A 21,597-nucleotide genomic window follows, 5' to 3' on the forward strand; every position below is an offset into this window, starting at 1 on the left:
TTGGATATTTTTTCCTCCATTCTTGTGATACTTTGCTCAGAAGAACATTCTCCAGCTCCATCCATGTGAACATGAAGGACGTAAAGTCTCCATCCTTCTTACTGGCTGCATAGTATTCCATGAATAACCGATTCTCTTAATGAAATTCCCTTCATTTAATTTTTTATTTATAGTGCCAACTCTTTCTCTGGTTTGACCCTGGCTGATACATCTTTTCTGTCATTCTGCGTTTCTTAAATTTGAACATATTTAAGATAATGGAACTGATATTTATTTCCTTTCCAAGGGCAGTGTAACAATTGGGATCAAAGTACCAGGGAGAGAATTGGACATAATATAAGATTTCAGTTAGACCTGACCAGTCCTTAGACTACCACTAACTAGACTGCTTTCCCGCATCCAGACAAGCTGTAACTTGACAGGCAAGGGCAGCCAGTTACAAGATGATTAAGAAAAATAAAGCTGCAAGGTCGTGGTGCATCCCAAGAATAGGGTGGAGGGTTAGCTGCTTAATTTTAGAGAAAGAGTTTTCACACATGCTCCTCACCAAAACAAAATTGAGATGTTTTCTCAGTGCTGTAATCTATAATGTCAATCCACAGAGGCAAATGTAAAGAAAAATCTTTAAAGAAGAAGTTAACTGTTTTTGAGTTATTGGTTACTAGTTATTTAAAGTTATATATTAGATGGCTTTAACTGACAATTAAAAATAAAATGTCATCATGTCAATACTTCTATAATGTTAAGGTGTAAGTCATAAATTGACATTAAAGCCTACCTTAGATATACACTACATATTGTCATTTGCAGTTTCACTTCGCTTGGTTGAAGCTTTTGACCTCATAAGTGGACAGAATTGGTTGAGAAAATAGTATTACAGATGGGACAGTTCTTTGAGTCAAAAAGTAGTGCTTTAATAAATAAATCAAAGTCATAAATTTTATACCTCATTTTGGAAAAGTTTGTATTATCTACTTCAATGATAACATAATTTCACATTCCATGTTATTTAATATCAAGGAAAACATCATAAAGGCTTTTTTGATTATCATTTCTTAACCAATGACTGATTTGCTGTCTATATATCATATTATTAACCTAGATTTTTAGCCCATTCACTTTTAGCTGTTAACATTAAGTTTGATTTAGGAACCGAAACTTATTAATTACAAATTTAAATACTTTGTAAACCAAATGCAATTTCTTCTTGAAACTGTTTTGTAAAACAAGGTAAACTAAGTAAAACAAATGTGATCACATTCAGTTTGGGGATTCATTGACTTGGACTTGGAGTGTGAATCATTACACGCCCCTCTGAAAGTTCCACTCTGCTGAGATTTTTTTCACCTGGAAAGTGTTCATTCCTCCACTATCACTGGTGATCAGGTAACTTTGGTAAAAACCATGAATAATTAAGTCAAATAGGATGCCAAAGATTGTGGAAGAAGTACTCATTTTTTCAACCTACATTGTGGTTCTTTTAGCACCAGATTCTGTGGCTCCTTAGATTTAGGGTTCTCTTCGGGGAGTTTAGGGCAGGGATAAGGCAGAGAATTCTGTATACAGTCACATAAGAACAGCTTCAAGACTGGACGGGGAGAAAGCCACTGCTGTAGGCCTAGTGGTCTAGTTTCCTCAGGGTGATTTACGGTGCTCTGCAGAGAAGCTGTCGGGACTTGTTGTGGGACCCCAACGTGTTTCTCCACTGACTAGGGAACCTTTTTCTGGTAAGCCCAGAGGTGATGGGCGGCTCAGCTGGTTCTTACCATGCTGTGTACCACAGTGTTTTGATTCAAACAGTGGAAGGCTCTCATATACTCTGAAATGATGCCTACTCACAGAAGAGGAAGATTAGTTTCTGAAAATAAGATGTAGGAATTTTTTACTCTGAGCCCTGGTTTTAAGCTGAGACCAACAAATGAGAATGTGAAACTAAGATTTTGACAGGAAAATAAGACCACGTTGCAGACTATAAACCAGGAAAGAAGAAAAAGACATATCAGAGAATAGGTGTAACATCTCTGTGACATTTCTGGAATGCCGGAAGATAGATTTAAGAATTATTAGTGCCGTTACTTTGTTTTTCAGCTTAACATAGATAAAGGTGAAATGGTTTGACTTGTGCTTTAAAAGACAGTCAAGGTAAAGAGGCCACATATAGGTCACGTGGCTTCGATATGGTGAACTTTTGTTGTGGGCTAAGGCATTTTAGTTATTTCACTACTTTTTTTTTAGAGACAGAGTCTCACATTATATTGCCCTTGGTAGAGTGCTGTAGCATCACAGCTCACAGCAACCTCCAACTCCTGGGCTTAAGTGATTCTCTTGCCTTAGCCTCCCGAGTAGCTGGGACTACAGGTATCGGGCACAACGCCTGGCTATTTTGTTTGTTGCAGTTTGACCGGGGCCAGGTTTGAACCCTCCACCCTTGGTATATGGGGCTGGCGCCCTACCCACTGAGCCAGAGGCGCCACCCAGTTATTTCACTACTTTTAAAAGTAAGATGTAAAACTTTCATTTGGAGTATGTTTCCGAAACTTTTGACCCTTTGAAGTGTGATACGTAGGTGCAAGTGACTGAAATTGGTTCCAAATTTCATGAACTGTTTCTTTTTTTATAGATTTCTGCACTTTGTATGAGGAAATGAAAGAAATACACAGCCATTCCAATTAGCTGCAGCAGCCTCTCCTTGCTGGCACTCACATTTGACTTAATTTACCCTTAATTTATTTAAGCTTTCATTTTTTTCCTATTTAAGTGAAACAGCATGAATATTTTATTTCTTAATTGAAGAGAAATTCTGGTTCTTAGCTCCTGCTGGTAAAAAAAAAGTGACAAGGCTGCTTAGTGCTGCTAACTTTAAGTACTGTTTGTAGTTCTTTGGGAGGTCTAGAAATTTTATAAGGAGAAAAGAAAGGAATTTGGTAGAAAGAAAAGTCCTAGAAAAAAGTCAATTAGAGACTGTGCTGCCTGCCAGAGTGAACGCGGAGGAGCACAGCATCCGTTCTGAATTGGTGTACGAAGGAGCAGAAATCTAATTAGCAATTTCACTTTTCTGCAGCAGAAGACAGTGATTACAGTTTTGGTGAGCTGCTCAAAATTCCTGCCACACACTTCAAAACTGACAACTTACAGAGGCTTTTTAAAAAAATGTTTTGCATTTGAAGAACAAATATGTAAATAGAGAACTCATTATGATTCTTGTTCTGAGATGACCTTTAATTGTGTGGAATGAGAATGTTGTTTTTTTTTTATTATTTAATGCTTACATTTTATTTACGTTCAGATAGAACACATTTTATCTGATACATGTAGTATCAGAGCTGTAGGTCCAGCATTTGATGTCGTTAAAAGAACAGAGCGCTGTTTCTCTGGAAACTTCAGTGAATGAAATTACCTGTAAAGTTCAAATCTGATTTCAGGTTACTCAGCCAGTGAGAAGCACGTCAGAAATGTATTTGACGTGCCCAGCACCGTGTACTCTCTGGCAGCACAGGCGTGTGTAAGACTTGGTCCTGACTCGCAGGAGCTTGCTTTTGACTGTGATGGGAGGAACATACACTTAATAGACCAAATGGTTAAACAGTGAGCAACATCAGGGTATGTACAGAGGTCAGAACTTCCTGCTCAGAATGTGGGTATCCAAGGAGGCTTCATGGAGGCTTTGGGGCTTCGAAGGCTGAATTATGCTTTAATAGGCAAGCAGGTGAATCCAGCCTTGGAACCGCCCTAGGTCACTTGGGGATACTATTGCTGTTAACACAATTTTGGTAGAATTAGGCTAGATGTAGTACATTATTTTATTTTATTTTTTTTTTGCTATATATGTGTTTTATATTAATCAGTTAATTATTTTTCATTGACTATAAATTGTAAGACTACTGTTTATAACTAGCTAACTTAATACATTTAACTCTTACAAATAACTAATATATATTCAATTTAGAAGAGTAAATGACATTTATATGTTGGTGACTCCTGAATATTTGGTATCTCTCCCTAGATATCCAGGCATCTCAGACACAGCATATTCCAAGCAAACCTATCTTTCCTACCTGCCCTCAAAGTGTCTTGGTCCGCTGCAACAATACTTTCTAGTAGCTCAATCTAGAAACTTTGGAATCACCCTTGACTCTTCCTTTTCTCTTAAGCCCCGTAACCTATTTTTTAAATAATTCTGCTGGCATCTGTTGCCAATATTGATTCCCGATTTAAAGGACATAGGTATGTTGGGAACTGCCTAGTAATATTTTGCACTGAGGCAAATACAATTCCAAGACTTTATTTTTTTCCTTTCTGCAAAGCCATCAAGGAGGCTTTGAGGGAAAATATGAGATTGGAGCTGGTCAGTGTTAAGTGGGAGGGAGAAGAGAAGAGGCAGAGACACCCCCAAGTTATCGAGTAAAGTGAGGGAAGTGAGAGCAGCTTTAAAATAACGAACACAGTTCACTGAGCACAGTGAGAACAATGTCTCAAAATATGGGGGGCAGCCATTGGAGGTAGCTCAAGATGTCAGGGAATAGTAGGGATGGAGGGTGAAGAGCCTTGATGTGGAAGCTTTCGGATTCCTCTTTACAGCAGAAATATTTTTGTTTCCTGAAGCCTGTGGAGAGTAGGGGAGACAGGACCCAACTTGTTTAAGGAAGGTTAGTCTGGCTGGTGCTGTGGCAGGGAGTTAGAGGGTACAGCTCCAAGGAGAAGCAGGACAGCACAACACACTACAAAACAAAGCAGGATGTGCACAAAGTAGAGAGACATGTCACATGCAGCAGGAGAATGGTAGACAGATTTCAAAATATGTAATGATGGAGACACAGAATCCCAGGGTGATTAGCAAGGCAGCGGATGGGAGGGAAGACATAGAGAAGGTGCCTGAGAGTTAATGTGGTAGCCACTGGAAGTCAGATTTTCATGGATAGCATTGGCAGTTTTTATTGTCTCTGCCAAGCTTTCTTGGGGGTGGGGGGCAGAGTCTCACTTTGCGCCCAGGCAAGATTCTAGTGGGTAATTAAAACTGACAGCAACCTCAAGTTCCTAGGCTCAAGTGATCCTCCTGCTTCAGCCTTCTGAGTATCTGGGGCTACAGGTGTGTGGCTTGATACCCAGCTATTTCTGTTCTTAGTAGAGATGGTGTCTCAAATGACAGCCTTAACCAAGCCGAGATGCAGGCCTAGTTGATGAGTAGAAGGCAGCCATTTGCTCCTCCCTTTTCCAACTAAGTTCTTTTCTGAGTATAGAGATCAGATCCCGTCCAGGTGGGGAAGTCTTCCTATGCTGGGGCAGAAGTTCTCTGTGCCTCTTTTTTTCCATTCCCAGCAGTCCCCCACCCCCATATTCTACCTTACGTGATCTGTGCTGCAAGCCCCTTCCCTTTCTCCCTGGGTCTCTCTCCTTGTCCTTGTCTCTCCCCACGTTTCTTATAACTAATGCCTTTCCCTGACCTCTCTGTCTTCCTCTGCCTCCGGACTCTCCGTGGTCCCCATCTTAACAGCCTGAACAGGTGTTTGGCGGAGGATGTGTGGTGCTGATCTCCAGCCCCAGTGGTCCCTTCATCAGCAAGGCAGCCTGTCTTAACCCTTGACTTTGCTCTCTAAAGATTACAGGTGATTGCTCAGAAACCTGGTCCCAATAAAGCTCATATCTGTAGTGCTGGCAAGAAGAATCCATATACTAATTGACATTTGTACATATTTAACTATACAAAAATTTATTTTTTCCAAAAATTACTTCTTCCAACTTGTCTCACAGGAATTATTCCCATAGCCTGAAATGGTAGAATCCATGATGCTTTTGCCAAGGTCCTGTCAGCCTTTTGTTGGTTCATTCAGCATAGTTAACCTGCATACCTGAGGTTTTATTTCATTATACTTTTCCAGGATCTTAAGAAAATTCAGAAGCTATTTGAGGTGACTAATCTCATAGTCAATATCATTGACTAATTTTACTCGTTAGCATGAATTAGATAGAAGTCATACTTTTTATAATAAATGCAGTACTGAACTGAAAGGTGATAACCTACACTCTACATTCTGACTTGGGTATTTTTAAAAAATTGCCTTACCAAATGTTTGCAAATCAGAATGAAGCTTTTAGATCTTGGTCATACAGCTTGCTTATTCAAATCCCTTTGTGATTTGTATAGCCCAAGACTACCAGTAAATTATAAGGAAAGTAAGTTTAATTAAAATGTCAGTTTGCTAAATGGAATGATCTGTTCCAGACTGTGAGAGACTACTTTTGGTAGTGTTTTATCAAACACAGGAGGGCACTGTAATGAAATTCTCATTGCCAGGGAAGGAATGTGATGAATTTGACAGAGCTGTTTGTGGAGTTTTGAATAAAAATGTCTCACCTCACGGAGGCCCTGGGTCTGTTTCTTAGAATGATGGTGGTTACTGGAAATTAGTTTGTTGAAACTGCCTATGGATACTGTCGTATTTCAAGTTGAGTTGGCCAGAGTGGTCATAGGCAAGGTCATGTGAACACGGTCAGTGGCTGTCCGCTCATGAAAAACTGTGAGTGAAATACTCCTCAGGATGCCACTAGAATCTGGAGTGTGGGAGCCGAAGGAGACCTGCGTCTCATGGACACGTGTGCGCCCCGCTGGGAGGGAACAAATGTTCCATTTATGGGCAGGAACTAAAGGGCACAGCAGCCTCAGTGTCATCATCTAGCTCAGAGCTTTACACTGAAGAACGCACCTGGACGCAGGGTTTCAAGAGTTCCAGAGTCGCATAAGATGGTCATAGCATTGTTACTTCTTGCTACAGATTAATTCTAGGAGGTTTCTTTGGATTTCTGCAAGTCTATAAAACAGTTTTAAGTTCTCTAGCATCTCTCTCCCCATCATCTGTGATTTGACAGTTATTCCAGCCTCTTTGGCCCTCAGTTATCTTTCCTGGGATGAGGAACTGAACTGGCACAAGAAACTCAGTTTTCTTTTGTACAACTTTTTATTGTATGGTCTCACCATCTTCTGATTAATGAACTGATTTTTTAAAATCATGGTAAAATACACTTAACATAGAGTTTACCATCTTAGCTATTTTTAAGTGTGCATTTCAGTGGCATTGACACTGTTGTGATGAAGAGATGCTTTACAAAGAAGGAAGCTAAGAGATACAGAAGAAGTCACAGCAAGACTCTGTCAGCAGCTGTGCTGTACACCCAAATTTGCATGTACGGGGAAATCTGTGTGGCTACATAAAACATTTATAATTTTTGCATATTCCCATAGTCTATAATAAAGAGTAATTAGGAAAATAAAATGATGCTGTATGTGTATTACTCATGGCTATAGTCAGTAGTTCACATATACATGTGATTATCCCAGCAAAATTAATCCTTAACACTTACAGGTTTAAGAGTCATGCATCAAAGTATTTTCAAGCAGCCCTGTGGGTCCCCTTAATGTATTAATTTCTGATTTTGCTGTTAGACCCACATGGGGCTGCTGTCAGCACATGAGCTCAACAAGCCACCAGCATCTGCAGCTCGAAGGGGCCATTTGATTCTTCACCTGTTGTTGGACCAGTGCATCTCCAAAAGTGATGACCACTTTTTGGGTGTGAGGACCAAAAATATCCTGTAAAGGAAGCTAACTATAGTGATAGTGTGGTTTAAAAAATGGTGATTTTTAAACAGAAAATAGAAGTATGGCGAGCGTAGTAAGAGGAAGGTCAGATTCCTGGCATGCCCAGGTCCAACTTTGCTCAATAAAGAAACCATTTTGGCCACTTCTCTAAGCCTAGTGCAAAATCTCATGAAAAATGAAACTTTAGGGAAACCAAAGATAGTTGTGTTATTAAACAATATTTGGAAACATGTGATTACTGACAAAAGTATGAATTGAGTAAAAGCCAGGGGCTGTGCAGACATTTCTGTGAGGTGATTCCACTAAACCCATCTTCCCATGACTAGGGGTTGTTCTAAGAAATTTAGTGATACCCCCCACCCCATCTTGTTCACTGTCTCTCTGTCTCTCTCTAAGATGGAGCTAAGGAAGGTCCAGGTCAGGACTGACAGTCTTCCAGGAGCTGCTTTCTTGGCAGCTGAGGAGGAGAAGGCAGAGTGGACCACACCCTCCTCTGTGCGTCTGCCGGAGTGTGTTGCACAGAAGGGCCACCAGGCCTCAGTGTTTGAAAGGGCCAAGGATATTCCCCTTGTCTTAAGTGGGGCCTGGCTTCTTTTTAGACATGCCCTCAGTGGCCGTCCTATACAACAAAGTACCACAAATTTAACAGCGTAAAGCAGTGTATGCTGATCCTTTCACTATTTCCTTGGGTCAGGAGTCCAGACATTGCTTAATGTAGGCCCCCTGTCTAGAGTCTCACAAGGCAGTCAGGGTCTCAACTAAGGATGTTTTTCTTTCTGGACCTCAGATCTACTAACAAGCTCATGTAGTTGTTGAAATAATTTAGTTCCTTGTCATTATAGGACTAAACTCCCCATTTTCTGACTGGCCATCATCCAGGAGCTGATCTTAGCTCCTAGAGGCCTCTCACAGGCCTTCTCACAACAGGGCCACTTTCTTCTGCATGGCCAGCAAGGGGAATTTCTCTGACCTCCAGATCCCTTTGAAGGGCTGAACTGATTTAGTTAGGCCCACCCAGAATACTTTCCTTTTTGATTCATTCAGTGCCAACTGGCCAGGGACCATTATTGCTGTGAAATCTCTTTAGCTTTGCTTTTAATGAGGCATCCTACTCTATTCAAAGGTATTGCCATGCTCAAGGGGCAGATGTTATACTAAGGCATGGATTATTGGGTCGTCTTAGAATTCTGCCCACTACACCTGGTTATTTTCTTACCGTGTTTCTCGGAGTCAGGCTGTGGGGGCAGGATCTCTGTGCTCTGCATAGCTGCTTCCAGACCATTGGTTTCCTATCTCTCATGAAAAATAACAACACCAAATATAATTGACAAAACACTGAGACTTTTAGATTTGTGCTATTTGGCAAGTTTCTTTCTTTCTTTTCTTTCTTTTTTTGCCATCTTACCCCATGCTCCTGGTATCTCTTGTACATAAAAGACCACGCACTGGACTTTTAAAGCCTTCCTCTTACTCCAAGCCCAGCCATGACTGTGGATGACTTCAATTCTTATGCCCGTCTCATGGGGATGGGGCAGGTACTGGGAGACAGCAAAATCATGCATTAGCCCTTTGATTCCTTAGTGAGTTTTAGTGAGGTCTGAAAGATTACAGATGCTTATTTTGCTATTTAGTTTATCTTCCATATACTTCTTTCTTTTTTGTCTCTTTAGATACTTAAGAAAACATTAGCAACAATGAGAGATAAGATACAAGGACTGGGAGCTGTTTGGGGCAGACCTTGAGAGTTTAAACAGCTCACCTTTGGTCCCTGGGCTCGGTGTTGACTGTTGTAAGGAGATTAAAGAGACCTTTGAGGAAGGAGTTGACAGGAAAGGAGGTGACCCTGGTTCTGACTGGTCCGCTGCCTGGAGCTGCTGAGACAGCTGGAAGGGCCTGTGCCATCAACCCCAGGCTGAGCCCCTTTCCTTGCAGTGTGGTTTGGTTGCCAAGTCCCAGTCATGTGCTGATGTTGGTGCAGCCCTCAGCCCATGGGGACTGAACAGGAACTTTGCCAGAGCCCTTTCTTGTTTCCTGGTCTTGCCTCCGTTCTGAAGTGTCATTTTCCTGAGTCCCACACTGGCCGATGTGACTTTCTCAGGCATCTGGCCTGATGAGCCGATTGCAGAGAAGTTTACCTGAAGCTCTCTCTCCACCAGTTCATACAAGCAACCGTTCCAGAAGCTCACCGACTCAATCAGAAAGCCCCTGTTGTGACCTTTGTGCATCGTGTTTCACTGTACAGTTCTTCAGCACCCTTCAGAGGACAGCAGCGGTGACTCTAAAGTCTGTACAGCTCAGGTGGAGAGAGGGGTGAGAACTGCCTGGCTGACTAGCCCCCCCCACTGCTCCAGCGACCATTATCTGGAGCTGTGCCCCTAGTCACATGCAGTTATAAAAATTAAGTAGAAATGGAATAAGATTAAATAAAATTAAAATTCAGGTCCCTATCACACGGGTTGCATTTGATTATTGCGTGTGGTTACCATACTGGACAGCAGAAATGTAGAACATTTTGTGTGGAGATTCAAGTCTCTATCTGTTCTTTTGGGGTTTAAGCTGAACTGCTGCTCAGGTGGGACTTAGTTCTTTCACTTCTCTGAGGCCATTGGTAGTTGGGTTATACCTGTAAGTCTGTTCCCGGCAGGGGTCACCTGCCCCCTCTGTGGGAGGATTTTGCAGTAGCCTAGAGAAGACACCCCCTCCTGGGAAAGCGACCTCGAGGTTCTGGAAATACCATGTGCTGGTTTCTACTGCTGGGTAACAAACTGCTACACATTTAGCAGTTGGACACAGCATACATTTATCATCTCACTGTCTCCACGTTAGAAGTCCATCTGACAATAGTCTTAGCAGGCTGAATTCAGGTATCGCCTGGCCTGTGCTCCTTTCTGAAAGCTCAGGGGGAGGATATATTTTCTTGCTGCCTCAGGTTTTTGACAGGATTAAGTGCCTTAGGGTTTCAGGGCTAAGGTCCCTCTTCCTTACTGGCTGTCAGCTGAGGGCTGTTCCCAGCTCTAGAGCTGCCCCTGTTCCTCAGCTCTGGGGCCCCTTTTTTACATTCAATGCTAGTAAATGTGGGTTGAATCCCTTTTGTGATTTAAATGTCTCCTGCGTCTTCCATCCTATCTCCCAACTTTAAGCTGGGTAAGGTTATCTGCTCAGGAGGGGCTCCTGTGACCGTCAGATTGGGCTGACTAGGGAAACCTGGGAGAATGTCCCCATCTCTAGAGTACAGCCATAACTGCAGCTGAAGATTCTCTGTTGCCTGGTAAGGTAACATGTTAGGGCATAGACGTCTTTGGTCAGAGGGGTATGGCATCTGCCACATGCCTCCGGATTAATTCTTTGCATGTTATTAAATAAAAATAGCGGAATATTTGAAAATGTAGCTTATTTGAAGAGAATAATTGAGATCCTATCACCTTTACATAAAAAGGTATCATTAGTTTATTTTAGACATCAAGCATCAGGGAAGGCAGGAAATAAACAGAAAGGGGTAGAGAAAAGCTGAAAAAAGTCTCTGCTTCTCAGACATGTATGTTGTTTCATGGTGAAATACTCATGACAGCATAATTGATTAAATATCACTAAGCTGTCTCTGGATTAACCATTTACTCAGATTTCATCTTTTATAAATGAGAGAACATATAGAAGTGGCCTCGTAATTGTGAAGGTACTGTCTGACGTGGGTGGCGTGAGGGCAGCCCGTCAGGCTGTGTGTCCTCAGTGTCCCGTGGTCAGCACCTTCCCACCCATCGCACCGTAGACTGCTAACTCCTCATGTTTATGATGCTGCAACAAAGCCTGTTTTATCTTAACGTTGTTGCCATTCATATACTCATAGATTTCTGTACTCATTTTTAATTTATTATGTAAAATGTTAGATAAACGAGGTTGAAGAGCTTCTGGAGTATTTACAGATTTTAAATATTTTACGGTGATATTCTGTCTTGTAATAAACTACATTTATAATTTTTGAGAGTAAATGTAGGACTTACCTTTTTCATCTTTTGTTTTATCTCGTTAGCTAAGAAACCTTTCCAGCTTGGACCTACGTCACATCACTGAACTGGATAATGAAACCGTGATGGAAATTGTCAAGAGGTGCAAAAATCTTAGCTCTCTCAATCTCTGTCTGAACTGGATCATAAATGACAGGTAACTGCTACATAACATCTTAAAAACCCTTTCCAGAGGAAAACGTAGCAAATGCTGATTATCATTTGGACAAGGCGTGTCAACTTTATGAACTGAACGCACCTTTGCCTTTTTGAATTGATGTGTTTAGGTTTTAAAACCTTCTAGACCTATCCTGGTAATGGATCCGTTGCTTATAAGGGCAGCAAAGTTTTTAGGTGCTTTGACACAATGTTATAGCAACAGTAGTCTGTTGGATTTTTTCTTTGTTATCCATACAGGACAGATTGTTTGTCATTTTAATATTTGTGCAACTTTTGTAGTTGGATTTACTCTTCATTTTTCAGAGAAATGATTTTGAGGAACTGTCTCAAACATTGTGCCTTTAGGCTCTTAAGGACAGCATTTTTTTCCACTATGTTGTCTAGGTTGACCCCGGACTCCAGGGCACCAGCCATCCCTCTGCCTGAGCCTCCCAAGTAACCAAGCTATATATATAGTTGCTCACCACCATGTCTGGCTAGGGATGGCCATATGTTCTCCATATGTGTGTGTGGGTATATGTATATACATACATAATGTAAATGTATGTGTGTGTGTCACCATGGAACTGTTTGGACAGTCTTACGGTCCATTATTTCACTTTGAAGAAACATAGTTGACAGTGACCTTTCTGATTCACCTGTGCAAGTTTCAGCTTGCTCAGCTACATGGGACAGGGTGTGTGTGTCTGTGTGTTGTTTTAAAAATAGAAGTCACATGATATAGTATAAAATGTATATAGTGGGGCTTTTTTTCTTATAAATGATGATAAACATTTTTCTTTGAAGTATTGCATGAAGCAAGAAAAACTTATAGGGAAATTCTTGAAAGTTTATTATTATAATGAAAACAACAACATCGTAGCACTAGCACGACTGATTAGGTGGGTTTGTAAGTATGAGATAGGATTCTTTTGATCATAGCTTTTTGAGAAATTTTTTAAAAGATAGGCAGATAGGCCACCTTGGGTGGTGCCTGTGACTCAGTGAGTAGGGCTCTAACCCCATATACTGGAGGTGGTAGGTTCAAAACTTGGCCCTGGCCGAAAAAACCCTAAAAGAGTAAAAAAAAAAAAATTTATATATATATATGCGCCGCCAAAAATATTTTTCTTTAAAAATAGAAAGCACTATTTTATCTAAAATTGGAACCTGTTTACATTATTTTTTAAAATATTCTTTTAAAAATAGGAGAAATAGTTAAGCTTTTGTCAGATAATGTTTTAAATTCAAAACATCCTCCCGTTCAATTTCCTTTTATACTTTAACAGTAAAATCATGTAGATTTTACTGTTGGGAAAATCATTTTCCCCAATTATGGTAAATTCTAGTGACATGTTCTTAAGTTACCTTGAATTATTCTTTAAATTACATGACAGCCTTGATGTGACTTGTAAGTAAAATTTTTCTTGAAAAATTTACTCATCTAAAATGGATGCATGATCATCATTTATAAGAGGCGCCTGTTGTTTAGGAGTAATATTTGCTATATGAAGTGTATCAAAATCTAAAGGAAATTGAATGTTACAAATTTAAAACATAAAATTCTCTACAATCAATATTCCATATAGAAAGTTATATGATGATTTAAAATACTCTTTAAAAAGCTTTTTGTAATAAAGTACATAAACGTTATATACCTCAGGTATTTAACATTAGTTTATTGTTGTGTTAAATTTTTTAGTGATGCATTGAATTAAGAGAATACTGTTTGTACAGCACATTGTATTTCACCACAGTTTCTGGTACACCTGACGTGTGTAGCAGAGTCGCTGACTGGAGACTACTGTAAATGGTAAATGAGATGCGGGTCATACATGACTATGTGGGTTGTCTCCTAAGTAAGCGTTTCGCTTAGGTTTGTGTCATTTAAACACAGAGTTGGGGGGAGGGGTGGATTTATAGCCTTCTTCCTCTTTAAATGCTTATTTAGTCATAACTGGGGAATTTACAAATGAAAAAGCAGGCCTCACTTATTCGTCTTCCTCTGCCTTTGTTGGGCTCCCAGTCCTCAAACCTCGTGATAGCTCAATCTTTTTTTCCTACTTAACTGAAATAACTATTTGGTGTGCGATTCTAAATATATGTATTGCAGAGATTTATTTGCAAGTATTGAAAGTATATTTTTATGTTTTTAATGGAAAAGTTTGGATTAATTGAGAAAGCGTGCATTTGAATGAGGTTGAGCAGTAGAGTTTTAAAGATCAGGCTCTTTTGGGTTTTAATTACACTACTTGCACTTACCCTGTATACTGTAATAGAAGTTTCAAACATTAAAACCCACTTTGCAGTATCATCTAAATTACTCATCTCATTGTTCTCACCGTACTGTATTACTAAGCTAAGTAATATTTGTAATTATATTGGTATAAATCTAGGACTTCCCATCAGACTTAATTATAATTTCAGCACTTAGCTGAGATGGGTTAGTAACCTTCCATATAGAGGGCACTGGAATGCACTAATGCATTTAGCCTATCAATTAGCTGCTGTTTTACATTTGTTCATTATTATTATCCTCCAGTAAATCAGAAAGCATTTATTAACCCCCTACTAAATACTTGGTACTGTCTCAGACTGTGGGGCACTGAGTCCCTGCTGTTCTCACAGGTCACTCTCTTTAGGTGACATAGGACTTAATGATAATAGTGAGCCCTGTAAAGATAGAAAGGAGGAAAGTGACCTTTATTACCCAGGTAATTGATAGGCACTTTACACGTGTTCTCATTTAATCCCTTCAGCATCTTTTGTTCCGGGGAAAGTCATCCTATTTCCATTAAACTGAGGCCACTCGTTTGACTTTTCTTTAGCTTTTCAATGGATTTTTCCATGATTGCTGCCGTAAAAGGTGGGGGGGACAAACATTAAAAGGTGAATGGCTAATGAGTCAATTTTCTGTTTCATTGCTGGGACTCGCACACAATTGTCATTTACGTATAAAATTTTTTTTTAACTATTTTCTTTCATAATTAAAGAATAATGGAACTTTTAGATACTATTTTATAAGGATCTGCTTTTAATGTTGCTAGTTTTAATAAAAGATTCCTCAAGATAAATTCTATGCTTGTCTCAGTTCTTTCTAATATATGTATTAGAATAAATCTAAGATATACAAGATTTAGGTTTCAAAAGTTCTTAATCTGTAAGCAATTGCTTTTGGAGTTCCAAATTCAACAGTAATTGGGGACTTACTGTTATGCTCGTGGTGCCTCTGGGCATCCCGTGGTCTTTGAATTGGTCTTGTGACTAAGACATGCTGCTCTTCATCTTCTTTTTTCTAAAAGCACTTTTTGTGTCTAGAGAGTTAAACAGTATGATATTTTCTTGTGTTCAGAGGATGGTCTCGTAGTCATTTGACATTTACCATTGCTTTTGAATACAAATAAAATTCAAGTGTTTTATGAAAAGAGGACACTGACTATTTCTATCAATGATTTAAATTGAACATTTGGTTGTTATATCTCCTCCACTCTCAGTTTATTGAAATATTTATTTGTATTTGATACAAATCTTTTGTTATTTCACATCCAGTTTTTCTCCAGCGTGTTTGTATGTTTGATGCAGAGTCCAAAAGCAACACGGTTTGGATGTAAAAAGCTGACATATAAAAAACTGAATGGTCTGAGCATCTTGATAGCAAAATAATTACTTGGTTCTTTTATTATTTTTTGCCAGTAAGAACTAAATAAAATCTAATTGATTTAGTAGATCTTTACAAAAGATAAAGTTTCAACTTTACAAAAGTTTCAGTTTTTAAATTGACTATCAAAAATGTAATATTCCCATTTTCAATTTTTAATATTGGCCCTGAAAAAAAAAAAAGTTAGTTCAATCCTGTGATTTGTGTCTGCACCTGAGCCTTTCATCAGCAGGTGGCAAGGCTCGCTCCTGAATGAGAAGGACAGCATACAGTAACAGCACAACAGAAATGAATGAGAAATAAGATTCTCTGTCCTTTAGCTAAAGTCACAAAGCATAAAAAAAGCTGGGGTTGTTGTAGTTTATGTGAGTTTTGTTGTCATAATTGCTATGTGAATCTTGTATTTGTGTTGAGGGAGCTGCTGTGTTAGTGTGCACTCTATAAAATTTGGAGAATTTTAAATCTTAGGTGGTCTGGCCAGTTTTTCTCCAGCATAAACTGGTGGGCCACAGCAGATCCAGTCCATAGAGCTATTTTATTTGGTGCCTACTGCAATTTAAAAAATCTCCTTTTTTGCCAGTGCCTTTAACAATTAGGTTAGTTTACATGAGAATTTTATTTTATTTTATTTATTTTGAGACAGAGCCTCAAGCTGTTGCCCTGGGTAGAGTGCTATGGCATCACAGCTCACAGCAACCTCTAACTCCTGGGCTCAAGTGATTCTCCTGCCTCCGTCTCCCAAGTAACTGGGACCACAGGTTCTCACCACAATACCCGGCTATTTTTTGGTTGCTATTGTTGTTTGGCAGGTCCGGGCTGGATTTGAACCAGCCAGTCTAGGTGTATGTGGCTGGTGCCTTAGCTGCTTGAGCCACGGGTGCCGTGCCTACATGAGAATTTTGAATCTGGGCCTTCTTTTAAAAAGTTGTGGGCTCTAGGAATACTAGGCCCACATTTGCTCATATCAGTAATCTTTCTAGGGCGAGGCGTGACTGTTCTCTTTGTCTTCTCCAGTCACCACACTTCCGACCCTGCACGGTCCATTCTTTTAATTTATCTGCCTGTCCCCACCCCACCCCCCGCCATAGTCTACTAGCTGAATTCTCCTTCATTAAAATCCAGATATAGAGATTCAGGGTTTTTTAAAATATTTATTTACTTTTTAAATATTCAATGGCTTTATTTTTTAAGAATATTAGGGGTACATGCTCCATTTTTGCATAGATTGCATCCAAGTTATACCTGTATGTGTGCCCTTCACCGGACAGTGCACATTGTACCCAATAGGTGTGAATTTACACAAATATTTATTTTTAATTGTCTGATAATATATGCTAACAAATAATACAGAGTTAATTGGTCTACCTACATTAGTTATTTGTTATTTCAGGCACCAGAACTTTGGCCACAGGTGGTAGTTACAGAGGGAGATGAAATTCAGCTTAAAATAAGTTAAACCCTTCATTTTCACTTACTGTCTTCCTACAAAGACAACTCACCCTCAGTTAATGTTCAAATGAGAGTGTTGTAAAAGAGTCTTCCGAATTATAAGGATTGAACTAGTTTACTAAATTCCCTCCAAGTTCCTGTGATTTAAAGTTGTTTAATCTTAAAATGCATTGGCAGTGCTTTGTATTTGATTCACGACTCCTTTGTTTTCAGTTTTAAGAAAAATTTTAACACTATTCTTTTTCTTTCCTTTTTAAATATAGATTATAGAAAAAGCCCTTTTTAGGTTTTTAGGTTTTTTCAGGTTAAGGTTGGAGAGTGACAGAGTCCTCCACCACCCCTCGTGGTGAGGCTGACAGCGCCCTGGCTCCTGTAAAACTCAATGAGTCTTTATATAAAGATTTTTCTAACTCCCTTGATCTTCTCTGGATGTTTATTTTGTTTCTTCTTTCAAATTTTCGTTGATTCAATAAAAAATGGTGATATTTAGAAATAAAGTTCAGAGAGGATTTGAGCAGGTGTTGGTGATAGAAAATATTTGCTGAGTGCCCATTGTGTTTTATTTCCAAGAATTGTTTTGTGAACATATGCTATATATCGTATTTATAAGTGTTCAAGGACTAGGTGGATAAGCTACCATCTTCCTGTGAATGTCATGTCACAGTGGACTTAGAATTTTATTTCTCTTCAATCCCCTAATATTACTTAATTCTCCTGGAGTCTGAGGTTTAAGATTGCCCAAGGGGACCAAACCGATCCATTAAATCTAGCAGGCATAGTTGAATTTGAGTTAGAGAGTATTTTGTTTTCTGTTAAAGTTAAGTGATCTGTAGGAGATGAATACCTTTCACCCTGGAGTACCGAGTGTGAAGTTTGAGCGATTTTCTCCTATGTAACCTGAAAACTTGGAAATAAAGAGGCAGCAAAACTAATGCTGACTGTGGCAGCAGCTCCCTGGTGGTGTTTGTAGCAGCGCGGTCCCGATGTCTGTAGAACACGGAGCAGTCTCATCTGCATACGTTGGTGCCCAATAATGTGGCGAGGATGGTTTGGTGGGGCTTTGGTAAAATTGCATTTTAGCTTATTTCTTTGACCCACTGAATAGTTTTACATGTCCTCTATGCTATTTGTATTTTGTCAAAAGGGACAGTTAAATATATTTTACTGAGTTCAGGGCGGATTGTAGGGACAGAATGGAGTCTGTCTAAGCCAGTGACGTTAGTTCGAGGTGAGCGTATTTTTTACTCCCTTTTATATTCACATAATAGCTACCACTTCATTACAATCTGAGCCAGACACTGTGCTGGTTACTCTCATCCTTTCTTTCAATCACTACAACAGTTCTGAGGAAGGAATTATTAACCCCATTTTCAAGTGAAGGAATTAAGGCCCAGACATGTTGGACAGCTGTGGGAACCAGCACTGGAGCCCAATTTTGTGCCTTCAAAGCCCACGCTCCAACTCTGAGGGCTCACGGTCTCCCAGGGAGCCTTCTTCTGCCTCTGACCTGTAGTGACCACATGTCCTGCATGGCCCAGGACAGTCAGCTGCCTGTGCCCAGCGTTCTGTCAGCGTTAGGCCCGTGCTGCTCCCGCTCTCCTCCGAGTTCCACACGTCCTGGTTCCGTGACGAGTTAGTCATCTGAGCTCACACGTCGGACATGACTAGAATGTTACCTTCTGTTTTCCCTGTGTGATATCTGAGAGGTGATAAGTTTTAGATCTATTACTGTAAATGTAGAGTTGTAGAGTTTTAAGAACAGCTTATTTTTAGTAAAAAGCAATGTTCCCAAACATTCCCATTTATAAATATCCTTCCTTTCTTATGAGGTTGCTTGAGGAAAAATACAGAGTTGTGTTCGTTTTTGTGTTTTTAACATATCTCTTACTTGATCTAAAAAAGATTTCCACAGATGGTTTTTGGGTAGGTATTTTTTAAGCATGTCATGATGTACATTTATTTTCACAGATATTTCATTGTCTGTGAATGTTCCCTATCAATTATAGCAAATACTTCCCATTACAGAGTAGAGGAGAATATTGCATATATATTTTGAATAAATTGTCTTTCAGTTAAAAAGAAGGAATAATTTCACTCAAGATCTTAATAAACCTTTACTAAGAAATAATTGCCATAATCTGTATACTTTCCTAATATATGTGAATTTTCAAATAATTAATGATATTTTTCTATGAAAGTGAAAGTTTCTATTATAAAATGATTTGTGAATTTATCCTCAGGACAGATTCTTAGTGTATTTAGTATTTAAATGAATTTTTTCGGTTGCTTGGTAGGTAATAAGACTGGATATTTTTTCTGATATTGGTTACTTCTATATGTCTAGATGCTAAATATCATTTTTAAGGAAATATTAATTGACATGTAGCACCAGAGTATTTAACCAGTAAAGTCACTTTAAGGGAAAATCTACATGAGATGCATATGTTTCAGGCTGCTTTGATTTTTAACTCCAATTCAGGGGATGGGATGCAAACTAAATTTGATGTGAGTTTGGCTCATTGATTTTTCATGGTGAAATTATTTTGCCTACTAGAATAACTTGAATTTTTATTATAGTCCAACATATAATGGTGGTTTTTAGTTTCTGCATTGTCTCTGGTTGCTAGCGGTCAATAGTGCATAAGTGAAACTTTCTGCAAGTAACCCTAATTCACAGGGCCTCTCTGGGGTGTTATGTGTGTTTCTAGATTTGTTACTGTAAATGCTGCTGCTGGTGTTTCCGGGCAAAGTAAAGATGAGCAAACAGACACAGCAGGCATCTAGTCTGCGGGAGTTAAAAAATATGTTTTGCGCGGTATAAAAATCAGAATTGTGGTCAAATTATGGAATACAATGGGATAGTTTTTCTGTTCTTTTCTTTCTTTTTTTTCTTTTTTTTTTTTTTTTTTTGCAGTTTTTGCCATGGCTGGGTTTGAACCCGCCACCTCCTGCATATGGGGCCGGCGCCCTACTCTTTTGAGCCACAGGCGCCTCCCTGGGATAGATTTTATATAACAATGATTGCAGGGCTATACAAGCCTATGGATTTGGAGGCTTCCTGAATTCAAATCTGTTTTAAAATTGCTCACAATGAAGAAAATCTTCATTTTATGAAATTGATGATAGTTTATTGACTGCTTAGACAAATTTATACCATCCTTCTCCCTGATTCTCCCATGAGTTGTTTTATTCTTAATTCCCCAAACCAGAAATGGTAATTAAAATAACTCACTGTTGTCAGAATTTTTAAATGTATGATAAATGAAGCCCAGTAAATAATGAAAATATGAGAAAGGTGATTAAATCTGACAATTTTCTTGTAAAAGGCTTGAGATGATAAATATCTCCTGTGATTAGTTATTAATTTAGTGCAAGGGATTTTGCTTCAGTCCAAAATATTTTATGAACAGTGGCATAAAGAAATATTTTGGAAGATAGGTATACACATGTTTAACCAGAGGGGAAATTGCTGGGACTAGATTGGTAATAATTGAAAATGGCAGACCTGCCACACGTGTGCCTGGGCTATTTTCTGTATGACAGTCCTTTCAGAAATTTAGAACGGGGGGGCATTTTCTGAAGACATGAAAAACGACAGAATACTTTCAGCCAGAACCTTTATGCCTCATGAAAACAGGAAGGTTTATGTATAACATTCCTGAACTAATAAAATTTTGATTTTAAGACAATAAAAAATTGCTCCTCACTTACTGACGTATAAAGAAAGCAAACTTATTACATTAACAATTACAGTTGCACTGCTACTAATAATCTTGGAAATGAATTCCTTTATATTTAAAGAAAAGATGAAATACTGTGGTTGTAATGAAGTACTGCATCATGTCACTGTGTCGTTGAATTTGTGGCACATAAGTGTTGGTCGCATGGGTTACCGTGTGGTGTGTGGTGTTTTGTGTTACTGTGTGGAGTGTGGTGTGTCGTGTTACCGTGTGGAATGTGGTGTTTTGTGTTACTATGTGGTGCATGGTGTTTTGTGTTAACCACGTGGGGTGTCATGTTTTGTTTTACTCTGTGGGGTACAGTGTGTTGTGTTACCGTGTGGTGAGTGATGTGTTGTGTTACCCTGTGGGACGTGGTGTTTTGTGTTACTGTGTGGAGCAGGGTGTGTGGTGTTACCGTATGTTGTGCAGTGTTTTGTGTTACCATGTGGTGTGTGATATGTTACTGTGTGGAGTGTGGTGTTTTTGTTACTGTGTGGAGTGTGGTGTGTGGTGTTACCGTGTGGGGCACAGTGTATTGTTACTGTGTGAGGTGTGGTGTGTTGTGTTACCCTGTGGAGCATGGTGTTTTGTGTTGCTGTGTGGGGCGTGGTGTGTTATATTACCATGTGGTGTGTTACCCCGTGGGGCACGGTGTGTAGTGTTACTGTGTGGGGTTGGTGTAACGTGTGGGGTGTGGTGTTTTGTGTTACTATGTGGAGCATGGTGTTTTGTGTTACTGTGTGGGGCATAGTGTGTTGTATTACCGTGTGGTGTGTGTTTTGTGTTACTGTGTGGTGTTTTGTGTTACCCTGTGGGGTGCAGTATGTTGTGTTACCGTGTGGGGTTGGTGTAACGTGTGGGGTGTGGTGTTTTGTGTTACTATGTAGGGCATGGTGTGTTGTGTTACCGTGTGGGGTGTAGTGTGTTGTGTTACCATGTGGTACGTGGTATGTTGTGTTACCATATGGAGTGTAGTGTTTTATGTTACCATGTGGATCATGGTGTTTTGTGTTA

General features: G+C 39.4%; 1 protein-coding gene across 1 annotated transcript in view; it reads left to right on the top strand.

Annotated features, from left to right (window-relative positions):
• The window catches only part of FBXL17 (F-box and leucine rich repeat protein 17), a 486,505-nt gene that overhangs the window by 165,023 nt on the left and 299,885 nt on the right, over nt 1-21,597 (top strand). Inside the window, exon 7 of the mRNA XM_012804603.2 lies at nt 11,622-11,752. Within this exon, the coding sequence (XP_012660057.1) occupies nt 11,622-11,752 (131 nt within the window). The remainder of the gene's footprint in view (nt 1-11,621; nt 11,753-21,597) is intronic.

This window comes from Otolemur garnettii, unplaced genomic scaffold (genome assembly GCF_000181295.1).
Source record: "Otolemur garnettii isolate 467f Iridium unplaced genomic scaffold, OtoGar3 scaffold00030, whole genome shotgun sequence".
NCBI lineage: Eukaryota > Metazoa > Chordata > Mammalia > Primates > Galagidae > Otolemur > Otolemur garnettii.